Below are 24,364 nucleotides of genomic sequence, written 5' to 3' on the forward strand. Positions count from 1 at the left end.
CAAACATTATTGCTCATATGATGGATATATTTATGCTCTGTCGGTGGTGGAGCATCTTTAATATTACGAGTTATAATACAAACTAATATTTACCCAATTTACCCAGCTTTTTATATAATTTACCAGGCATGGAAGACCACCACTATTATATTGAGCAACAATAAATCAAGCATGCTAAAGCTTGTGCATCACAAATCATACACACTGCATGCTTATAAAATGATCCTGCACAATCGATTTATGGTAGAACGACACACGAAAACAACCTGCTGAATAACTAAAGAATTGAAATCTTGTGATTTAAATTAAAAATCTACTGTAGTCAACTGTGTACTTTACAAAAATGACACAGAAGGAACAAACAAATTGGGCCAAGTGACCAATTAACGATGGAAGGTCAAAACTTGCCAATCGGAAGTAGAGGTCATGACCAAGTCAAAAAGAACTGGGGGGAAAAACCTCTAACTTCTTAAACCTGTGTGTCTGAAAATGAAACTGAATCGTATAGTCTTAAGAGTCACAAAGATGACCAACCAATAGGGATCTACAAAGGAAATTTGAGCAAGATCATTTTAGTACTTTCTGAGAAGTAGCAATATCAATCTTAAAATTAGATATCAGTATCCAAGATTAGGCTATATTCAGTGAGGCATTTGTTTTGGGATCAATTTGAAAATGCAAGAACGAATATACCTTCCCGATCTACTATACGTTTTAAAGACGACACCATTTCCTGTCTTAAGTCTTATGAGCTACAATATAGCAGCTAGCAATTAGGATAATGACAGGTTTTTGACAAGAAATTCAATCAAACTTGAAACAACAGAAAGTGAGAGAACGTCATTTGAAGCATCCATTGAACCTCCAGTATGCCTGAGAGCAACGTTACAACGCAGCTCTCTACGAGTTATTCAGATATTATTTCTTCAAAGCCAAAACGAAAAGCTAGAGTCTAATTCACATGCAGGCAAAGGTAAGTTAACAACAATAAAAAGTATATCAAAATGTCTTGTTTAGTTCTGGCCATTTTGAAAAGTATAGAGTGGAAATTTCTTTCACTTCAAATGTTTTACTGAACTCGCCGGTGCGACAACATTGTTAGCAGGTAATTTTTTCCACGATCTAAGAATTGGAACGTAACGAAGATTATCGTAGTGGAGCGGAATATTACAAGTCTAATTTTAATTAGATTGAATTTTTCCAGTAAAGAAATCTTTTAAGTTTCACTGATATGAAAATAAAAAGCATTTTTAAACAAGTGTATAATTATAACCTATTGGCCTTAAACACGTGGAATTTGAATTTTAGCAAGAAATGCTGAAAAATTGTAACGGGACAAAAATCCACGGGCATTTTCAGACTAACAAATAATATGACAGAATATCTCGGTGCAGAATACTACCAAGACATCTATAATAAAATCTGTATTACAACAACAATGCGTGCGTCTGTGAACAAAAACATCAAGTAAGCCAACACTGACCTATTTTTAGATGGTTTTAGAAACAGGAACTTTTTTCCTTTTGAAATGCAAAATTTAAGAAAAAGTTAAGTCATTAGAGATTTTTCTGTGAAGCGTTGAAGACAAGGATTTAAAGTGAGAAGGAATCGTCACTCAGGTTTTGGACGAATACGTCGCGAGCGCTTTTGTGTTTTTGCACTGATCGTGATTGATCATATTTTGCCCCGGTGCAACCTTTGATGTAGCTTGTGGGTGCAAGGCTTCAGGGCCGTTTTACTTTCTGAAGCGGGTCGTCAATTCACGAGCAGTCTTATTTTTTAAATGAAAATATAAGACATTTCTTGTTCTTAAATTCTGTTCCTAAACCAAAGACTAGACATCGTAAAGTTTAATATTAAGCTTTACATTGGTGTTTCTTTATACTGCATAGGATAAGGATTTTAAAAAAAAGTATTTGTTGCGTAAAAAATGTTTTTATTCACGGTTCAAAGGCGTCTCGCGTGATGTTTAGTAATGTAAAGAGACAGTGACAAATCCTTCTCACTTATAAATCCTTGGTTGAATATGTCAGAAATTGTAGGCCTACTTTGGGGAAAAACGAGATGTAGGCCTATTTTCCTTTTCAAAATTTAGGTGGAAGGGCTATTCTGGGCTAAAATAATGGGTTGACTGTGTGATATTATTATTGTGTTAAAATGTTGATTTCAACACGTTATTTTTTCAATGTACATTATCCTGTCGAAATAAAATTGCTGAGTGAATTTGCGACGCGCATTTGTACTTAATATCTCAAAATTATGCACAATGAAAAGATACGTCATTATTCATCAAAATTTGCAGCAAGAATAGGATAAAAATTCGGGGTGCAAATTCATTCACAAATTTTACATTGCCTCGAAGAATATAAGGATGTTTAGTTTTGTCGCGTACTAGTCTACTGCCTACTGTATCACAATTTACCTCAAATAGCTATCTTTGATTTGATTCATATTATGCCTTCTGAAAAAAATAGATTAAGATAAAAATCAAGCACATCGCCATATTTTTATTCCATTTTTAACTTTGGTCAAGTCAAGTCAAGTCAACTTTATTTAGAGTCGGTACATGTAGTACAATATATCAACGTGAATTCCAATTTTCAAAAACCTATCTTAGAAAAAAAAAATAGTGTCTTTTCGCCAGATCCTTAATAGGGGAGATAACTCTTAGAGAGTATATGTAAGAGAAATCTTTTGCGTCGGAAGACAGAAAACGCGAACGTCAACATGCGAAGGTCGGAAATGAATGTTTTGCTAATTTGAGCAGAGACATGCTAATATGGCTAGTGTGAAAACGGGGCTTACAGGTAACTATACACATATACCTCGGAGATGCATCATGATGAAATATTCATGTTTATTTTTCAAGAAATTCTGGAGCCTTCTAGTTTTGTCATTGGGCGTGAAGCACTGATTATATTGCAAATTGATTACAAAAATTCTATGATGATCAACTCGTGAAAAAAGTTCCTGTGACTTTAATAGAATTAATCTGTTGTGCAAGCTATTTTTATATATTATATTTTAACATGCTAAATGTTTCTTCTAAGTGAGAAGCATTCCAACGACCGTTTTGTATGGGATAGTTTGGCTGCATTATTATAAGCTCAACAGTTACGCAGTGGATCCAATTGATTTTTCCTAAGCCACTTGTTGACAGCTATTATCGATGGCTGAGCCCAGTCCTGTCTCTGTCTAAAAATAAAGAATGTGATTAATTGTCTGCAAACGAAAACATCATCAAAATATGTAAACATTAGTGAGGATTTTGGTATTTTAAATGTTTGTTTAGAATCTCAAAATTTGTCATTTTGGTTTTAGGTACAATCATGTATATATCTGGAGACTAGGACACAGCATTAAAATTAACACATGTACTTTTTGATTTCGAAACCATTATTTAAGCATTACATTGTCTTAGACTAATTAATGATAAAAGTTACATTGAGGTTGAAATAAAAAAAAATTAAATAAAAAAGTTTTTTTTATCATCCTGATGTTCTTTAGATTTGACCTGAATCTGATATATATGTATACAATATTTGAAAATCTGCATTTAAAGATAAACTTTATTTATTTAACATCGATTGCGAAACAGGTTATACAACATATTAAGCTTGTAAGGGGTCTTTACTTGCAAGGGGTCTTTACCGTGGAACTCATTTAGTTCAAGCCTAAATACCCCCTGGAATTGCAATTGTAACTCCTCTCCTGAAAAACAATGAAACCCCTGACATTATACTAACTACTGGTAAGTCAAGACTGTTAAAATGCTGCTTCTTGCACTGATCACTTGTTTCCCACTGTCATATATAGTATGTATAGGGGCAAAGTTCTGGCACTCCACAGTTATATATTTATCCTATAAAAAGACCATAGCACAGCAGAGTTATTCAATTTAAATATTGGTTTGGTTGTAGGTGTGGATGTAGGTTTAAGATAAGTATGGCCACTGGAGGAGCAACCAAACCCCGTAAAAACAGCAACAATGGCCAAAAGTCTACTGTGAAAATCTTCATCACCTCCTACTCCGACGAGTTTCACTCGGAGAGGGATGTGATTCGAAAGCAGGTAAATGTAACAACATGTTTTGTTGGAAAATGTACCCAGTCTAGCTGGTACATTGGTATTGTATGGTGGATTTGAACACATTTTAATCCTCTTTGGTATAATATATGGCTACTAGGCTTTTGGAAATGTGTTGCTCAGGTTTCTCTCTAAAACTTTTTCTGACAGTCAAAAGATTTTTAATCTTCTATGCAATTCTTGTACTGATCATGAATTTTCATAATTTTTCCAAACTGATTAATAATATTATAATAAACTTGGATGCTTTTCTTTAATACTAAATTTAATATCATGAAAACAAAAATTGCCTGTTATTGATGATTCATATACATTATCTATATATCCGTTATCCTGTATTAGGTCCTACCAGAACTGAGGTCATGGTGCGAGTCCAAACAGCTGACATTGACAGAACACTTTGTCAAATGGGTAGGTAGAAAACTTACTTCAAGGTCCCTGTAGGCTCGGTTTCATACCTTTGCATTTTAAGCTTAGAATACAAATCTTTAGAAATCAACAAACTTTGTTAATTATTATACACATTATTCGTCATACATACAGTATAACAGTAGATGCCTATTGTTGATAGCTGGGCACATGCTAGGAAACTTAAATGACATACTTTTTTCCGTGAATTACGATAGCCATTTTTGTTTTAAAAGTGTTTAAATGAATTTTGATGGAAAATATAGAAATGAAGTTTATAGAAAACTCTTTTCTATTTAAATATGAAATGAAAATTAAGAAAATAGCCATAGTCTTGGTTTATGATGAAAACAATTTTATACCACTATCAGTGGCATATTGGAAACACAAGCCTTAATTTAGAAGTCAATGATAAAGTACTTATCATTCTGAAGTGTAACTATACTTGGTATCTGTTGTTTGTATGCAGGGCTCGAGACACCCAGATCGTCGGGATGTTACTGACCAGGAGAAGATACAGACCAGTATTGAATCTTGTTACTTCCATAATATGATGCCCTTGTTCCTAAATGTTACCAGGTTAGTTACATTTGAAGTGTTGTCCAGCATCCCTTCAATGTTATCAAAAGTTTACATCTGTTGACTAAACTAGGTTAGTGGTTCATTTAATTTACTGATTCAGGTTAAAATTAACCTGAATTGTTGTGACTTTGTTCAAATCCTCCTGATAATATGAACATGCACTTGCATTAATTAGTTTTTCTGTGCCTGGAGGTAAGTTTGATCAAGACCCAACTTAACCATGTTACAAGTAGAAATATATACCGTCAAAACTTGTGTAATGTTGCTGCTAACCCATATTAAGATTTAATTATGATTGTTTAATTAGATTACGAGTAATATCAGGCATAAAATATTTGTTAGTATTGGATGATAGAGGGAAATGTACATGTATTGTAATTTGTTTAAAAATGCTCCACCACTGACAAATGGTATTTTTTCTTAAAAACAGGAGTAGACAAATTAGTATTTTTGTTCAGTTACAAAAGTTATTTACAACATTAGCACCATTGAAAAGCTTGAACTTCTAATTTTACTTCAAGATAAAAATATAAAAAATTAATTATTGTGTCCCGAAAAAAATCTGTGGCATTATGTCCTATATGGAATGAAGCATTAATTGCAAATGCAGCAAAAGAAAAATAAATTATTTTACATTATTTATTGTGTTAATTAGACATACCAATTATTCTTCAAATGATGAGCATTGTTTATGCTCCGTCAGCGGTGGAGCATCTTTAAAGTACTGGATAATATGTCATATGCTTTGTTTACAGTGAAGCTCTGGGCTGGGTGCCTATGTGGGGAGAACATTTGGATGAACATATTGAGGACTACATCACTGCCTATGGTTTACTGGTCGAGGACCTGGAGGTTATGTACGGGGCCTATCGCGAGGATAACCAAAATTGTATGTATTCTGGTCCAGACCAGAGTCTCCTTGTGTATGACTAGTACTTCATTGTCTAGTATAAATTCAATTTAGCATATACATGTGTGTGTCTGAATTCCATGATCAAGTATATGGTGCAACAAAAGTTGGGATATTTGAAACTGTTACTGCGTACTGAAGTTTTTGCCATTTACAATATTAATAAGACCTTTCATATATGAAACTGACCTGTAACCGAGAAGACAATAACTATTTTAGATAAACTTATGATGATCACAGTTTTTTCTTTACAAAAGGAGACAAATTAAGCCTAGACAGTAACCAGTATATCATAATTATGTAACAGTAACAACAAAGCGACTGTTGTTTGAAATAAGAACATTGTACTTTACAATTCACATGTCTGGTGTTGTTTGAAATAAGAACATTGTACTTTACAATTCACATGTCTGGTGTTGTTTGAAATAAGAACATTGTACTTTACAATTCACATGTCTGGTGTTGTTTGAAATAAGAACATTGTACTTTACAATTCACATGTCTGGTGTTGTTTGAAATAAGAACATTGTACTTTACAATTCACATGTCTGGTGTTGTTTGAAATAAGAACATTTTACTTTACACATTCACATGTATGATATTTCAGCTTTATTTTTGATGCGACAAGATGAATTCCTAGAGAAGGTTCCTGCCACGGAGACAAAGTATTTTGTTAGAGACACTGCTGCCTCACAGGCCATTAAGATGACAGGAGATAAAATCTCTCAGAAATTTCCTGTAAGTTTTCATCTGTTTATGTATTCATATGAAAAATAATCTGTAAGCTTTCATCTTCTGTAAAAACAATTATTGTGATATTACAGAGTTATCTTTCCTTGTAGGAATATCATCTGTCTGTGAACTTAACGTCATATCTTACAGTCAAAACAACATACTTTTCTCTCGCTAAACCAATGATGTCTTAATTTGATACCTATTTGCAAGGGCTGATAACTCTGTAATATACAAAAATGGAGTATTTGGAACAAAAACAAATCCGATAGAGACTGTTACGATAAAAATTACATATTCACATAACCTGATATAGTGTAACTTGTCAGATGTAATTCAGACCAGCATATTAGGTCAGTATATCCAGGTTTCTGGATTATTCAGGTTTTAATAACTTTAAGTTATGAAGAAAAATGTAGTGTAATGATTCTGGACTTCACAGGGATCTGTATGAGACAGGGGCCAACTTAGACAAGTTATACTGTACACTATAATGTTTATCAGGCAATCTTCAGAATTTGCATTTCTTATGTACATGTTTGGCTTTGTTTCATAACGCTTTTATGTAACTTATTAAATAAATTATTCTATGATACTTTATCCCTAAATTGTATAAATGAGTTCACATAAATTGTATCAAAGAAAAATGAATTATGGGGCTGCATTGGCAGAGTAGTTAAGATGTCTTGACATATTACCACAAGCCCTCCACCCCTGGGTAGCGAGTTCTAAACCCATGTGTGGCAGTTGCCAGTAACTTACCACTGGCCTGTGGTTTTTCTCCAAGAACTATGGCTTTCCTCCACCAACAAACCTGGCACTTCCTTATATGACCCTGGCTGTTGATAGTACATTATATTTTAAACTTATAGACCCATAAATGAATTAGATCCGGCTATTTCTAATGTTATGTTACAAGTTATAAGTGTTATACTGTTGTTTTTCAGTCCAGCAGAATTTGTAAGTATAAAGTGCAATATCGGGGTTTGGACCAGAAGAAGAGGCCAAGGGTTCAGTTAGAAGACAGCTTCTCCCAGATGGTAAATGATGTCTCTGACATTTTAGCTCAGTCATATTCACACTTTATCATCTAACAGCTGGTAATTGGAGATGTTTTACAGTTTGTTGTTTATTTATTCAAGAACAACAAAATGCTGATGCTTTTGATGAAAAAATGTATACATGTACTATGATACTGATGTGAAATAGCAATAATGATGAGTAAATTTTATAATCAGATGAATCACAAATGCAGTTGTAACATGAATACAGTAATACACGGTTATAACGAACATCTGGGACCATAAATATTACTTTGTGATAAGAGTTCTTGATATACATAATGCAAATATCTTACATGAACATTGTCAGGAAATACGTTATAGGCATGAATTTGCTGTAAGCGTGTTTGTTATAATTATGTTTTACTGTATGTATGTGCCAATCAATCAAAATCCTTTGTTTCATTTTAGGTGACAGAATTTTGTAAACAGAAGATTGCCTACGACTTCTTGGGAGAACAGCCTCAATCTTCTACAAGGGAAGATTCCAATACCAAATTAGAGCACCAGTTCTTTATGAAAAACAAAGGGGAGTTTGTTATCGGTAGATCTGATGTCATCCGCAAGGTAAGACTTAGTCCTGTGTCGTGATTGTGAAAAATCCATTTCTTTGCCCTGCCCTTAGATAGGGGGAATATGTTGTTAACCATGACCTAGAGGGCTTTTGTCCTCCTGAGTGGCTTTTGTCAGACACTCGTCCATCTTAACCTGTACTGTAAAAAGTAAGATTTTGTTGACTGAAACAGAGAAGTGCAGAATTATTTAGAACTTGGTCTAAGAGAGATTGTTATAAAATGTTGCAGCCAATTATCTCCTCTGACGAAAAAGACAAAAAACTTGCTGATACGTGTTTTGTTTTAAATTTAAAGTAACTTTGTCTGTAATGATTTGACTTAGAATTATTAGATATAAAGGTTTTGTATCAGTTCTGTTAGCATTTCTCATGATGGAGTTTTTTGTTGACAGCTTGAAGGCTATTCTCATATGATAAAGTTTTTTGTTGACAGATAAAGAACTATTCTATATGATAAAGTTTTTTGTTAACAGATAGAGAACTTTTCTCATATGATGAAGTTTTTGTTGTCATATAGAGGACTATTCTCATTTGATGAAGTTTTTTGTTGACAGATAGAGGACTACATTTTCCGGGACGAGAAGGATGTACCACTGCTAATTCTAGGTGGACAGGGTTACGGAAAGTCATCAATCTTATGCAAGGCTGCGACTGTGATAGAGAAGAAGATACAGGAGGAACAGATACAGAGGTAAACCGTCACTGTAACCACATGTCACAGTCTATACAGGTAGCTGTATTTGTACTGTATTTCACAGCAAATCTTACATAGGTCTATCAAACTGATAGAGATATCTTTATCCGACTGAAAGATTTTGACTAGTCAGCATGAGGAATCCAGAGTTCTAAACAGGCAAAATCTTTCATGATGATCGAAATATCCCTATCTGCTTGACTGACCCATGTTTGATTATTTTTCTGAAATATGCAGAAAAAAATAGTATGTAAAAGTAGTTTAGAAGCAATTTCATTATGTCATCATCAGAGGAATGTCATGATGTGAGGTGTTTTACACCCACCTGTATAACAGAACTGTCATATCTAGCTTGGCAATAGTTATATACTGACGGTAACCTTCCCTTTCTACCTTACAGCAGTGGACAGAAGTGGCATGTGTTCTTCCATTTTGTTGGTGCAGCACCAGGATCCACGTGTCTGGAGGCTATGTTGAAACGTCTGCTCAGGGAAATGGAGGTCATTAATGTAAGTAAAGGAATCTTATCAGACAAGATCATCTCATATTGATATTGTAATAGAGTTGTCCCATCTCATATTGATATTGTAATAGAGTTGTCCCATCTCATATTGATATTGTAATAGAGTTGTCCCATCTCATATTGATATTATAATAGAGTTGTCCCATCTCATATTGATATTATAATAGAGTTGTCCCATCTCATATTGATATTGTAATAGAGTTGTCCCATCTCATATTGATATTATAATAGAGTTGTCCCATCTCATATTGATATTGTAATAGAGTTGTCCCATCTCATATTGATATTATAATAGAGTTGTCCCATCTCATATTGATATTGTAATAGAGTTGTCCCATCTCATATTGATATTGTAATAGAGTTGTCCCATCTCATATTGATATTATAATAGAGTTGTCCCATCTCATATTGATATTATAATAGAGTTGTCCCATCTCATATTGATATTGTAATAGAGTTGTCCCATCTCATATTGATATTATAATAGAGTTGTCCCATCTCATATTGATATTATAATAGAGTTGTCCCATCTCATATTGATATTGTAATAGAGTTGTCCCATCTCATATTGATATTGTAATAGAGTTGTCCCATCTCATATTGATATTGTAATAGAGTTGTCCCATCTCATATTGATATTATAATAGAGTTGTCCCATCTCATATTGATATTGTAATAGAGTTGTCCCATCTCATATTGATATTGTAATAGAGTTGTCCCATCTCATATTGATATTGTAATAGAGTTGTCCCATCTCATATTGATATTGTAATAGAGTTGTCCCATCTCATATTGATATTATAATAGAGTTGTCCCATCTCATATTGATATTGTAATAGAGTTGTCCCATCTCATATTGATATTGTAATAGAGTTGTCCCATCTCATATTGATATTATAATAGAGTTGTCCCATCTCATATTGATATTATAATAGAGTTGTCCCATCTCATATTGATATTATAATAGAGTTGTCCCATCTCATATTGATATTGTAATAGAGTTGTCCCATCTCATATTGATATTATAATAGAGTTGTCCCATCTCATATTGATATTGTAATAGAGTTGTCCCATCTCATATTGATATTATAATAGAGTTGTCCCATCTCATATTGATATTATAATAGAGTTGTCCCATCTCATATTGATATTGTAATATAGTTGTCCCATCTCATATTGATATTATAATAGAGTTGTCCCAATTATCCCATTTGTCTCAATGGTGGAGTTATCCAAATGGTTCGAAGTAATAAAGAACTGAGGCTAAATGTTGATTGGTCCAAAATGACGGTAATTTGTCATAATAGAATAAACTGAGACATTTATTGTAACAGCATCCTCAATATTCCATGGGTTACTGTCACTGTCATTATATCCACCCCTGGAATATGTCATAGCAAAACAGTTGGCTCTATATGTGCGACAACTGATGATCAAGTATAGTTTTGAAGTTTGAATTACATCAAAAGAATTGAATAGTCGTACACTGTGGTTGACTGTGTTGCTTTGAAGTTGGGCATAGCTCTTTCTGTATATCTTCAAAGGAAGTTTCTCCAGGCCTTTGATTGGTCAGTTGTTTTCTCCTGGACTGCATCCAGTTGTACTATGAGATAGTCCAGGGGTGTATATTTCAAGTTCCGAGGACATAATGACAGATACTGATTGCCTTATTGAAGCAAAAGAATACTTACAATGTATTTGTGTTGAAAGATATTTTGATTGGAATATATTAACAGTCAAATGTTTTGAATGGTTTGCTACTATTGATATATTTTACGAAAAAAAAACATATGATATATTGAAAATTAACCCAAATATATTATTACCTGTCTCACAAGCAATGCAATCGTGTAATATGTACTTTATCAAATTGGATTTATAGGATTCCAACATCCCGCGAGGTATTGAATCTACTGCTCAGATGTGTTGTAGTATGCTGTCAAACCCCAATACGCGTCCTGTGATCATCTTCATTGACGCCCTCAACCAGGTAGATAAAAGCATCTGTTAGGCATTATATATAGCTTGAAAAAGAATTCATTAAAGAGATAAAAATATTGGCGTTGAATACTTTAAAAAAAATCATGTTTTAAACAACATTTAATATAAAAATCATAAAACCATATTTTAAACATTGTTTAAAATTAAAGTTCATAATCAGTGATATACTTAAACACCTTTTGCAAACAAAAAAATACAGTTGTATTTCAAAAACACTTAAAGATGCTCCACTGCCGACAAAGCATAAATGACACTGATCATTTTAACAGTAATTGGTGTTTAATTGTGTATATACATGTATATGTCTAATAACACAAAAGTGATATATAAATATTCATTTTGCTTTAGGTGCATGCGCAATCAGTATTTCATTCCATATAGGACATAGTGTCATGGAATTTTCGGGATGCAATTAATTATTTTTATATTTACATAAAATTAGAAGCTCAAACTTTTCAATGGTAGTAATGGTGTAAAGTAAGAAACTTTTGTAACTGAAGAAAATTACTCAATCGTCTGCTGCTGTTTTTGATAGAGGAAAAATATGATTTGTCAGCAGTGGAGCATCTTTAATAAGTAGTAAATTATTAATTCATGATCAAAATATAGAACAAACTTAAAGAAACAGATGTTACAATAAAAACACTTTACTGTCAGTTTGCTGAAGAGCAGGCAGCCTTGGTGATGAGTTGGTTGCCACGGAAACTTGCACCACGAGTGCGCTGTGTGTTTTCTACGATAGAGAACACACCCCAACACAAGACCTTGGTTGCCAGGGAAACTAAACCGATTTTACTGGAGATCAGTCCTCTGGATATGGAGTCTCGAGAGGTACTTATAGCTTCTACATATCTAATCACTTTTATCATCCAAAATTAATACTGTTACCTGTTACCTGTTGTCAAGGTCTTTTATTCATAGGCGATTGTTGCCTCTCGGACCCATCACGGTACTGAAAGCATGGATATAAATTGCGAGTGTTTGATATTAAGTTTTATTTGAGCAAACATTTTACAACAGTGTTATTTTTTCGATAAATATGACCTTTTGCATCATAGTTTCATATAGACACAAATTATTGTGCACAGGGAAATTTTTCACTAAAAAGGCTATAATGTAATCAGAATAGATTTTCTCTGAGGTGATATCCACATTTACAGTACATTTAAAGAGTTATGATACAGAACAATAATTTGGAATTTTCTTTCATGTGGACAGAAAATTGTAACAGAATTACTAAAGAAGTATAATCGGTGTCTGAGTGTTAGCCAGCTGAGTCGGCTGATGTCAAAACAGACCTCCGAAAACCCTCTCTGGCTAACGGTGGCGTGCGAAGAAATCCGCCTATTGGATGATCTTTGTGATGTAGACAGGAAGATTGCAGAATTACCAGAAAGTTTACTGAGGTATGTAAGGAGAAAGGTTAATTTCAACAGATCAAGTTTTCTGTTTTTATGCAATTTGTGTCAGTGATTTATGGAACTCGCCAAAACGAGTCCAGGACTCATGATTTTACTGTGGGAATCAGCAAGAGTTTGAGTCTATAAAAGTGTTCTAGACTAGCCTTAATAGATCCTAAGTAAATTGGTGTCTTGAGTGGTAATCAAAAACTCAGTCTTTATGACAAAAAATAAGGGAGATAGTTTATCACAGAACATCATAGATTGATAAACATCCGTGTTAACGGGAGATAATTTCATGCCGACAGCCTTCTGGAGTACCTGCTGACGCGCCTAGAGACGGAGACGGGCGGTAACCTGGTAGTAGCCACCCTCTGTCTATTAGAGGCTTCCTCAGCTGGTCTGCTGGAGAATGAGCTGAGACAGATCCTTGGACAGGAGGCCACTCTCATGCCACCAAGTCCTTTTGACGAAAAAGGTACAAATCAGTACACATCAACCATATGTTATACATACAGTCAAACCTAGGTAATGAGACACCCCAAGGGACAGACAAAAATGGGTCCAGAATATTTTTAAAGTACATATTTTAAGCGAGTCCCCACATTTAACGACACAACCATCAATATATTGCCATTATGCCATGACTTTTCTTTTAGCCATCAACTGTTTATGTTATACCATATAGCTGGACCAAAATTTTCATAATTTGGCCTAAAAACGAGAAAATCATATGTTAGTGATTTTAAATTTTCGCGATATGGATTTTAAAGGAAAATACCGTTCCTCATTATTTTGTGGATTAAATTTTCATGATCATAGCAATGTGCAGCGAAATCATGAAAATATCATCCCCTCGAAAATGGTAGCTATATCTATATCCAGTTTCCTCTTGCCCCTAGTCCTCTATGTTCAATATTGAAAGTGATCAGATGTTTAAAAGGGATTGTATATGAAATAGGTTAGATTTTAACATATTTAAATCATACAATGCATTATGAATTCTGATTTTGCTCAGAATGTAATCTACCTGGGTATATTGTTTTGTACTGTAAATCACTTTTGACATACCATTTAATATGATGTTGAACTTAATTATGACTAATTTAGATTAATTCATTTTAAAACTGATTTTAAAATCTACATTTTTATAACTGGAAAAAAAATAACACACAAATAAACCTATGGTCAAAACCCTTTATTGGAGTGTAACAATAAAATTTATTTATTTGACAGAGGAAAAAGAATCATCAGAAAAAGAAAGCGCAAAAAATATGGGGCCCCTTCCTGACAAGAAATGGACCAAGGTGTTTTCTACTCTCCAGCCATTCCTCCGGCCTTATGGAGAAAATCGAGAAGGAAGACTTGACTTCTATCATCGAGCACTTAGCAAAGCTGTCATTAAAAGGTTTCATCTACTTTCGTACTCATAAAAAAATTTAATTTCACAAAAGATGTATGTATTGTAATATTTACATATTTCTCTTTTCTTCTATTTTGTTACCTTTGATTGTGTAAAGGATTGTTAGATTGCATTTATTGGAGATATAAATGCAATCTGGGTGGCAGATGAATAGAATAGCGCCCATTAGGTACTTGTAACAAAGGGGTCGCTTATGAAAGAATGAAAATGTAAGTTGTGGACGAAAAAATACAGCCATATCTTTAATATTTCTGTACTCATGGTGCATAAATATTTTACAGTGAACATGCATATGCCTTTTGTCCTTTGAGATGCATTATTATGTCGTGATTCACATGTAAGATACTGGCAAGTTGATGTAATATGGGATACAGTTATGATGTAAGAGGCATCATATGTTGTAAACCAGTGTTAAATCCATTGGATAGAGTTGTTTATACAACTTAAAGATGCTCCACCGCCGACAGAGCATATATGATATTAATCACTTGAACAATAATTGGTGTTTAATCGTGTATATATATGTTTAATTAACACCAAAAATGATATAAAATAATTAATTTCACCTTTAGTGCATGCGCAATCAGTACTGAATTCCATATAGGATATAGTGCCACAGATTTCTTTCCGGATGCAATTAATTATTTTTTGCAACTTTAACTTGAAGTAAAATTAGAAGCTCAAACTTTTCAATGGTAGTAATGGTGTAAAGTAAGTAACTTTTGTAACTGAAGAAAAATACTAAATCGTCTGCTCCTGATTTTGATAGTAAAAAAATACCATTTGTCAGCGGTGGAGAATCTTTAAACTCTTCACACACAAAAAAGTGAGGGGAGGTTATAAGGGGAGGGGCGCTAATCACGGCGAATACGGTACACAGTCTATTAAGCCTAGCAACCACACCGACCATAGTTACCAACTTCAGTTTATACAAAACCATAACAAGGGTGTAAATTTAAGGATGGTCAGATCTTCATTTTGACTGTATATACTGTAGTATGAGCTCATTTGGCTGCAAACTTATATATAATTATTCATAGATGGTACCGTATACGTAGTCAAAATGATGATTAATCCTTACTTGTTTGGCCCCTATATTAATGTCCAGTTTTCTCTGTGGTAAACATTGTTTATTGTGGTACAGGTACTTCCAAAAGAGTGACGAAGAGAAGGCCAATGGTCAAGACAAGTCCGATTCCTATTATTGGTGGCACAAAAAACTAGCTGACCACTTCCAGCACATGGACAATGTGGACCGATATGTAGAGGTCAGTCTTACTCTTAATAGTGACATAAATATTATTTTGTAGTTTGCTGACAGTTTTTATATTCAAAAATGTGGACACAGAGTGTCCTAAGTGCATATTGGTATTTAAGTGAATGTATTAATAAGACTACCTTTATGCCATTTAGTTTCTTTGTGAGTAACTGGAACCTAGCTCTGTGAGCTTTAAATATTACTGTATTAATCTGTATCCTTTACATATTATTTGAACAGGAGTATCCGTGCCAACTAGTCTGTTTAGATGACAGTTACCGCCTGGCCCAGTGTCTGTGTGACTGGAGAATATTTGACCAGCTATACCATGAAGAATTCAGCTCCAGGCTACTAGCATACTGGCGTAAGGTGTGTAACCACTGTCCAATGTTTATTAGAAACTGTTTGACCAGTCGGAGCAGAAACTGCATTTTGACATGAAAGATGAACCTATCTTCCCTTCATAACTATAAACCTTTTACAGTTCAATTTTGAGGATGATCAGGAAAGTTAATAATCACAAATATGTATCAAATACAGATAGTATTAAACCACTTGAGATGAAAGGGTAGTTAGATACGGACTTGGGAAATGAAGTCAACTCAAATATAAATTGGTTTACCGTACTTGATAATTTATGAGAGGATGGCTGAGATTAATAGTAGATTAATTTTAAATCTATCTCTTTATACTGAAACCCCTGTTATGATGGGGTGGGTTTTTTATTACTGTGTTATGGTTAAGACTAGATTTAAATTAGACCATCATCTTTATAACATCTACTGATGTTACAGTAAAACGTTTACATAACAGGTTGGGAAGAGTGATGATCAGGAGATTGATGTTCGACTTTCGTGTATTGCAGGTTGGTACTGCGTCAGAAATGATCACTTACTATGAGAAGGCGCTGACGCGGTTTGAGGAAGATGACACAGTTAATGAGGAGAATGTTTCTATACGATACGAAAAAGTTTGCAGGGTGGTGTAAGTTCTATTACCGTATTCGACCCAATAAGCGCCCAGGGCCCATAAAAATTGATAAAAATGAAAAGGTGCTAATAAGTAACACTCTTGCAAAAAATAACGTAGTTTTGGTCCTTATTTGTTAGCAATGAAATTAGGCCTCAAAAAGGGGAGGAGCGCTGATAGGGAATGGGCGCTTATGGGTCATACGGTAGGTGATAATGGACAATGTACACTGCTAAAAAATAACGATTCTTACAATCATTAATAAATTTCAGTAGATATATATGCTATGAATTTAAGTAGATTCTTTTGGCATCTTTGTTGTGAAACATATTTGTATAGAAGTAGAACAATGCCAAAGGTTTAAAGCAATTGAATAATTCTCCTACTTAAAGTCATAGTTATAAGCTAGGCTGTATCAAAATATTCTTATATAGAATGATGTTCTGAACATTGAAATATCTATGGATGTTCTTAAACGATGTATGATAATTTGTGTGAGTTTTATCCATTCCCTGTATAATCTTCTGATCCATCAATATCATATGTATGTAGGATACAAGCTGGTAAGTACTTAGAAGCTTTAGAACTACTTCGGACGGCCATGAAAATAGAGGAGAAGGAACTTGGGGCTCGGCCACATCGTATGGTGGAGCTATACGCATTAATGGCCGAGATATATGATGAGGTAAAAATATACTTGATTTATAACAAATATGTCACATTTACACCACTTTGATAATAATTTGATTTTATAACATTGTGAAATTTTCACAAATTTTATATTAACTTCAACTCAATGAAATTTGAAGAACCTGATTAATTTTGACACATTAAAATTTATTATTCTCAACCTTGTGTGGGGAAAAAAATGAAGCATAGTGTTGATCCAGACCAAGTTTTAACTTTACTGGGATGGCTTGAAGTTTGGTCATATTCTGTTAATGTATACTATAGGTATGGAAATATGTTTTCTCAAAATATCCAATATTTTATTTGTGACAATAAAGAGATAGACTGTGTTTTCTAGAATTCTTTATGTTTGAGCTTCTACTTTTTCTCTGCAGAAATTAAAGTTAAATGACTTTGTGTCGCCAAGTCAGCTGCCAGATCTCAGGAAAACTATTCACTATGGGAGAAAGTCTATAGCCTTGAGGAAAAAACTTCCAGGCACTTACCACAAGGTAAAACACAGGCTAATATAAACCAGAAATCTTATACTTTTTAAAGTGAAGGCTGGAAAGGAACAGTTTTGTGATTTTACTGGCAAGGAAAGTTAAAAAACATTTTTTCTGACAATAGCATTAAAAAAAGTGTTGTTTTTTTGTAGACGACCCAATATCTAAAACTCTCTGTCCTCAGCTGATTTTCGGAGATTTTATGAAAACAATAAAATGTTGGAGTTGAGAAATCCAAGATGGCTGCTGAAGCCTCGTCACAAACTCACTTCTAAGAAAATAAAGCATTATCTTATCAATTCCATGTCATAAATTTAGACAGCAATGAAACGATAAATTACTAGGTTTACCTCCCTTTGTTTATTTTTTCACACCCCTACACCCCTCTACATTATCCTCTTTTATACAGATTTTGGACAAACACTTCATCTTATTTAAAAGGGAGAACATGGACTGCAAAATCCTATTCAAGAACAAGCAAACAAACTTAAAAACACTATCCACACTTTAAAGTTAGATACATACTTTATATTTAAAAAAAATCGTTCAATTTCTAAGTTTGTTCATTTTATGACATTTCTTAGATGAAACAAAAGATATTTACATATGTGTTTGTTGACAGTTTAAGCTAGGTATGAGTCTGATGAAGTTAGCCTTTAACATGGAGAGTTGGGAGGCGTGTGGTGGTGGGCCAGAACTCACGGGGGAGGCCGCCTTGGCAGAGGGAAACAAATATATAGACAAGGCACTGAAGATATTCGAGGAGGTAAGGAAATCTGCTGGCATTTTACAGGGAGATTATGTGTCTTGGGGAATCTTTTATATATCTTATTCAGAGATATCAAGAGGTTGTTAAAAGTCAAAACTAAAAATTTAGCTAAAAATCTATGATACAGTTGGAATATCTTTAATGCAGATTACATAAATTGAAAACCTGGTTTAATTTTAATTGTTTTATTTCTCAAAAGCGAAATTTTCACAATGTATTTAAGTTCTTGAATACATGGAATATTCAATTGTCCCACCAATTTCAAGTTAACTCACTCACCCCTGAAACTTTATAATTGACTCTTCCAGCCTTTGAACTGGAAGACTCCAAATATGTTGACAGGGGTGAATAAGCTTACTCATTTAACCTGTTAGCCAGATTTACCAGGTAGTTTACTTGAAATTTTCAGATAGCTTAAAGATTTTCCCATTGATTTGTTAAAATCAAAGTACCGGTATGATTTGCTATAAGCAGATAACTCTATGGACTTTGAGATAAAGGGTTGATATTTCTGTACCATTAACTTTAAATTTTTGCCCTTACTCATTTAACCTGTTAGCCAGATTTACCAGGTAGTTTACTTGAAATTTTCAGATAGCTTAAAGATTTTCCCATTGATTTGTTAAAATCAGAATAGCGGTATAATTTGCTATAAGCAGATAACTCTATGGACTTTGAGATGAAGGGTTGATATTTCTGTACCATTAACTTTAAATTTTCCCTATGTGAGCTAATTTGGTGTGGGAATATTTTTATCCATTAAACTATTAAATTTTCCATATGATAAACTATTGAGCTATATTTATGTTTTATTTGGTGTGGTAGCTAAATGACATGGGACACTATGCAGAAGCCCTAATGACAAAGGGAGTCCTGGCTCGCCGCGGCAGTATGGAACAGTTAAAGGTGAGACATTATTTCAATCAACTTCTTGTTTAGATAATGATTTGACCTATGTTAACTCAAAGAGCAGAGAACAAGATCCAACAGAAATGGGAAAGTACATGTATTTAACTCAAAGTGGAATGGAAGAATAATATAGTTTACATAATATTATATTTGGATACATGTTTTCATTTGTCATATAAGTTCCTTATATATAATATGATTTTACAAAAAAGGAGTAAAAACAACTTGTTCATCATCAATTCTGAAAAAAACATTTTGGGTTTGTATTTTCATATTGACTAGCTATGTTCATCAAACTGAAGAGAGAAAAAAGGAAAAGGAAATGGTGGTGTAATATTCGGTAAAAACTTAAGATTAAAGACACTCTGTATTCTGATCTTTCAAAGGAAGCTCATATTAGATCTCAATATATTTAATATTTTGTTGTTTATTACAGTTATATAATGAGGCAATGGACCTATGTATGCAGATGTACGGAGAGTACCACATTCTTACATCGAGACTTTACATCAATATTGGTATTGTGTACGAAGATAATAATGACTTCAATAAAGCTTACGAATATTTCAAGAAATGGGCTCGTGTAAGTGAGGAAATCCTTGGCCCAGATCACCCGAAAACTCAACGGGCAAAAGGCGTGTTACGGGAGAGTCGGTATCAGAGAATCGCACAAAATCTTGGTGAGAATGACGATGATCATGATGAAGATCGCGATGAGGATACAAATGAGGATGAGGAAGAAATGGAAAATCCTGATGTAGAACATTATTATGATGATCAGATTAGTCAGGGCGTGGGTCAACAGATACAGTTAGATAACAGTTTACTCGAAACGTTGAATCCCGCCGAGATTAACACAGAGGAGGCGGAGAACCAACGTAATTTAGGCCACGCCCACCCCAACAATGTCATCCCACCAACCAACAACGCAGACACCATAGAGCAGCTGATGAACGGTTATTACGAGGGGAACGAGGATGAGGAAAACGGTAGTGGTAGTAATCACGAAAACTCAGACAATGAAAATTTTTATGATGATGCCTTCGAGGATTACGAGGAACATTACATTCTTCATTCGGACAGTGGACCTGTTATCGAGGACTTTAATGTGAATTTAGAGGATGATGATGAGGAGGACGAAGAAATCGTACAAATTACGGCGAGAGACTCTTATAATAATGAACTGGAACAAGACAACCGTTACGCAGGAGATAGTCGTGAAGGAAGTGACGATGATTCGTGAATTTTATACTCAAAACCGTATTATCACAGATAATGATTGTTTTACACCACAAATTTAGATAAGCAAAGATCTGCCTCAGTATTAACTTTGCTTAATGGATTTGGACAGTGCTATGTAATGTCTTTTGCTCCCCTAATCTCATGGATTCCAATTCAAGCTTCAGTGTGATTTCAAATGTTACTAAACACCCAAGCATCCATCTTCAGAACCGCCTCGAGCATCATATTCAGAACCACCACAAGCATCAGTCTTCAGAAATGCCACGAGCATCTATCATCAGAACCACTACGAGAAACAAACTTTATCAAACAGATCTCACAACATTTTTGCTGTTTTTTTTATTTCGTTTTGTTATCCTCCATTGTGAATTCATTTTTCGTGGACTTGTATTCTGATCATGTCTGTACATCAATGTCAGTTTTTCTTTCGCTTGCGATTTACTTTTATGAATTTCGAGAGCCAATTGAATTCGAGAAAGTTTAACCCCGCGAATGAATCTTTACATCTTTATACATATTGATAGGAATTACATTAATCTGTCAATGTTTATCATTACAAACTTTTTTTGAAATGGAAATTGCAAAATTTTGTAGCCGCAAAAGAAGGTTGATTTACAGTAAACTGATGAGCAGATTTCTTTTTAAATTTTACATCAGATTTAATATCATTAGAGAATTTTTGTGCAAAGTGATTAAAGAATAATGTACCACCATCCCTTTGAACTCTAATCTATCTCAGAAAAAAAGAGAACATATATCCAATTAAATGGGACTACTTCATGTACCACATGATACCTGATAACGTTTGTGTAGGACAAGTACCTCCAGTGGTGATGGAACGTTGCTATTTGAAATCTTCCCGCTGAATTGACATGAGTGCACGGGGATATCATCTTTTGTCATCATTCTATCACCCATATCCGGTGTCACCTGGTACATGAATATTCCTATTGGGGTGGGTTTTGTTTTTGTTTTGCTTTTGAAAGAAATTATTCTGTCTTTCACTCTGAATTATATTGAAACAAATCCTACACCATGAAATCATACGTTGATAGAGGTTAATAAGTGGTATCGTTGAGCTGTGATGTAACATTTTATGAGGTCATCTGACCGGAAGGGTCAGGATGACCTATTGTCATCATGCACCGTCCGTCTTCTTGCGCCATGCGCCATGCGCTGTGCGGAAACTTTTCATTCAAACAACTTCTTCTCAATAACCGAAAGGCCCAGGTTACTGATATTGGGCCTGTAGCATGCTTGGATGAAGGGCTACCAAGTTTGTTCAAATGAATGACCTTGACCTTCATCCAAGGTCACAGGGGTCAAATAGGCTAAAATCTTTAAGTTACTTTTTTGTGAATAACTAAGAGGCCTAGAGACCTGATATTGGGCCTGTGACATACTGTGATGAAGGGCTACCATATTTGTTTTAAAAAAATGACCTTGATCTTCATTCAAGATCACAGGAGTCAAAGTGGCTAAAATATTTAAACGACTATGTTGTATTGTGCCAATAGTCAGATGACGGTTAAGGCCCATGGGCCTCTTATTACAGTACCACCCTTGGTTATGATAGCACCATGATCCAATGTAATATTACACTGAGGATCTCTACACAGACCTGTAGTCAACAGACATATAGTGTCCAACATAGCAACTTGATTTTGTTTATTTATTTTTATAAAACTATGGCAATACTTTACAGATGTTGAGTTGATATGAACTTGTTTTAATGGTATCATGATACATAAAGGCCCAATTTCACAAACATTCCTGGATTTTAAGGAATTCTATTAAAATTCGCCATAGGAAAGCATGAGAGATTTCCTGGAAGGTTCCTGAATTTAAGATTTCTTCCTTACTTAGTAATGTTTTTTACCTACGGGCAATTTTAATTAATTTAAAGATAAGGAACGTTCATGAAACTGGGCCCTGTTCAGTCATTTATAACTTATTTCAACCCCAATCATGCATGTTTTACTTGTGATCTTAATACAGTTTAGTGCTGAGATATCTACAAATTGTTCTGTACTAGATAAGGACAATATTGTAGTTAAATGTAACGCTATGATTAGGTTTATGATCAGTATTTTACACATTTTACATCTAAAGGAGTTTTGTTCTGTGATTTGAAAGATCTTCCTAAGAAATGGGACATTTTTTATTCCAGAGGCTTCAACAGGTATATAGACAGCATAAACTTAAAAAGTGATTATTGATCAGTAATTCCACGTCTGATGTTGAAAAATTACTATTGAGACTTATGTCAAATGTTGAGTATTTTATACTCCTGCAGTTTACCATTATATACTTTTCAGATAAAACCAGATATAAAAACCAGAACCAGTGCTTTTATCTAATTGTTGCCAGATTCGTGTGTAATACCATGTATATTGGATTACCGTAAAACTGTACTTATTTTAAAACCTGGTATTCACTACTGATATTATAGTATGGCTCTCAAGGTCAAGGAACCATGGAGAAAATGTGTATTGGTCATTTTACTCAATGATAAATAAGCTTATAAAACTAAAATACTGAACTGTGTGCTTCATAGAAAAATGTTTACATTTTCTCCATGCATGCACATTAAACCATTATTACTAAAATTTTCAGTATTTTAGAATCTACTCATCCTCGATACTCCAGGGGTTACTATAACTGACATTATATCCACCCCTGGACTATCTCATAGTAAAAATAAAGGAAGTTCAGGAGACACTGGTAATTTGATTCTTTGATGTCCGTCAAAAGATTGATTAACGATACACTGTGGTTGACTGTGTTGCTTTGAAGTTGGGCGTCACTCTCTATGTAATCTTTAAAGGAAGTCTCTACAGTTCTGTGATTGGTCAGAATTTTTCTCCTGAGCTGCCTCCAGTTTAACTATGAAATAGTCCAGGGGTGGATATAACATCAGTGATTGTAAACCCTGGAGTATTGAGGATGATTTTCTTCATGTGTACACAACCATCAATACTAAAATTTTCAGTACTATATATTTTTCTCTACTGACAAATGTTTTGAAAATGCTATTTTTCCCTATAACAAGAATACACTGGAAGTCAGATTTCAAAGTCTTCTATATCTGTAATGTGTATTTTAAGCATCCAACACGACTGTGATTATATCTTAATTTGCATTTTGATGCACCACTGGTCTTCCTTTAGCATATTCAAATATCTTTATTTGCATACTTGAAACATTATAATGTGATCTTGAATTTGCAAATGAAAACCCGATCATTGCTTGTGAGTGTCCTGTCATTGTATATCATTAACAGTGATTAACAGATGCTAATTAAAACCACATTAGAGACAAAATATCAGTAATGGCAAGGAGTTAATTATAAAGATACATTGTCCTCATTAGCATATTAGGACACACCTACTAGTGCTTGCTATAATATGATTGGTTAAAATTACTGGGGTGTTGTTGCTTTATTTGGGTTTTCTCAAAACCCTGATAATGTTGTTAATAAATCATGGTGATGAAAATTTGATTTTGCTTTAATCTTATCTTTATCTGCCCGCCTGAAAGACTAGGGAGGTTATGGAATGGTGCAACGTAAATCGTCTGTTCATAAAGTCTAGTCGTCTTTCACAAAATTTCACCTAAAAACATTATCTTTTCAAGAAGATTAGAGAC

At 34.1% G+C, this 24,364-nt stretch overlaps 1 protein-coding gene across 1 annotated transcript; it reads left to right on the plus strand.

The window, feature by feature from the left end:
* The first annotated feature begins 2,682 nt into the window (after positions 1-2,682).
* Positions 2,683-24,218, plus strand: LOC138324750 (TPR repeat-containing protein DDB_G0287407-like). The gene is made up of 23 exons (XM_069269867.1): positions 2,683-2,807; positions 3,921-4,071; positions 4,429-4,497; positions 4,964-5,073; positions 5,832-5,965; positions 6,594-6,724; positions 7,666-7,758; positions 8,191-8,346; positions 8,908-9,044; positions 9,448-9,556; positions 11,453-11,560; positions 12,229-12,402; positions 12,790-12,977; positions 13,280-13,449; positions 14,208-14,379; positions 15,539-15,662; positions 15,893-16,021; positions 16,518-16,636; positions 17,174-17,306; positions 17,686-17,802; positions 18,419-18,562; positions 19,391-19,471; positions 19,911-24,218. Exons 2-23 carry the CDS (start codon positions 3,946-3,948, stop codon positions 20,715-20,717), a joined length of 3,531 nt encoding a protein of 1,176 aa, XP_069125968.1. The 5' UTR covers positions 2,683-2,807; positions 3,921-3,945; the 3' UTR covers positions 20,718-24,218.
* The last annotated feature ends 146 nt before the right edge of the window (positions 24,219-24,364 follow it).

This window comes from Argopecten irradians, chromosome 6, assembly GCF_041381155.1.
Source record: "Argopecten irradians isolate NY chromosome 6, Ai_NY, whole genome shotgun sequence".
NCBI lineage: Eukaryota > Metazoa > Mollusca > Bivalvia > Pectinida > Pectinidae > Argopecten > Argopecten irradians.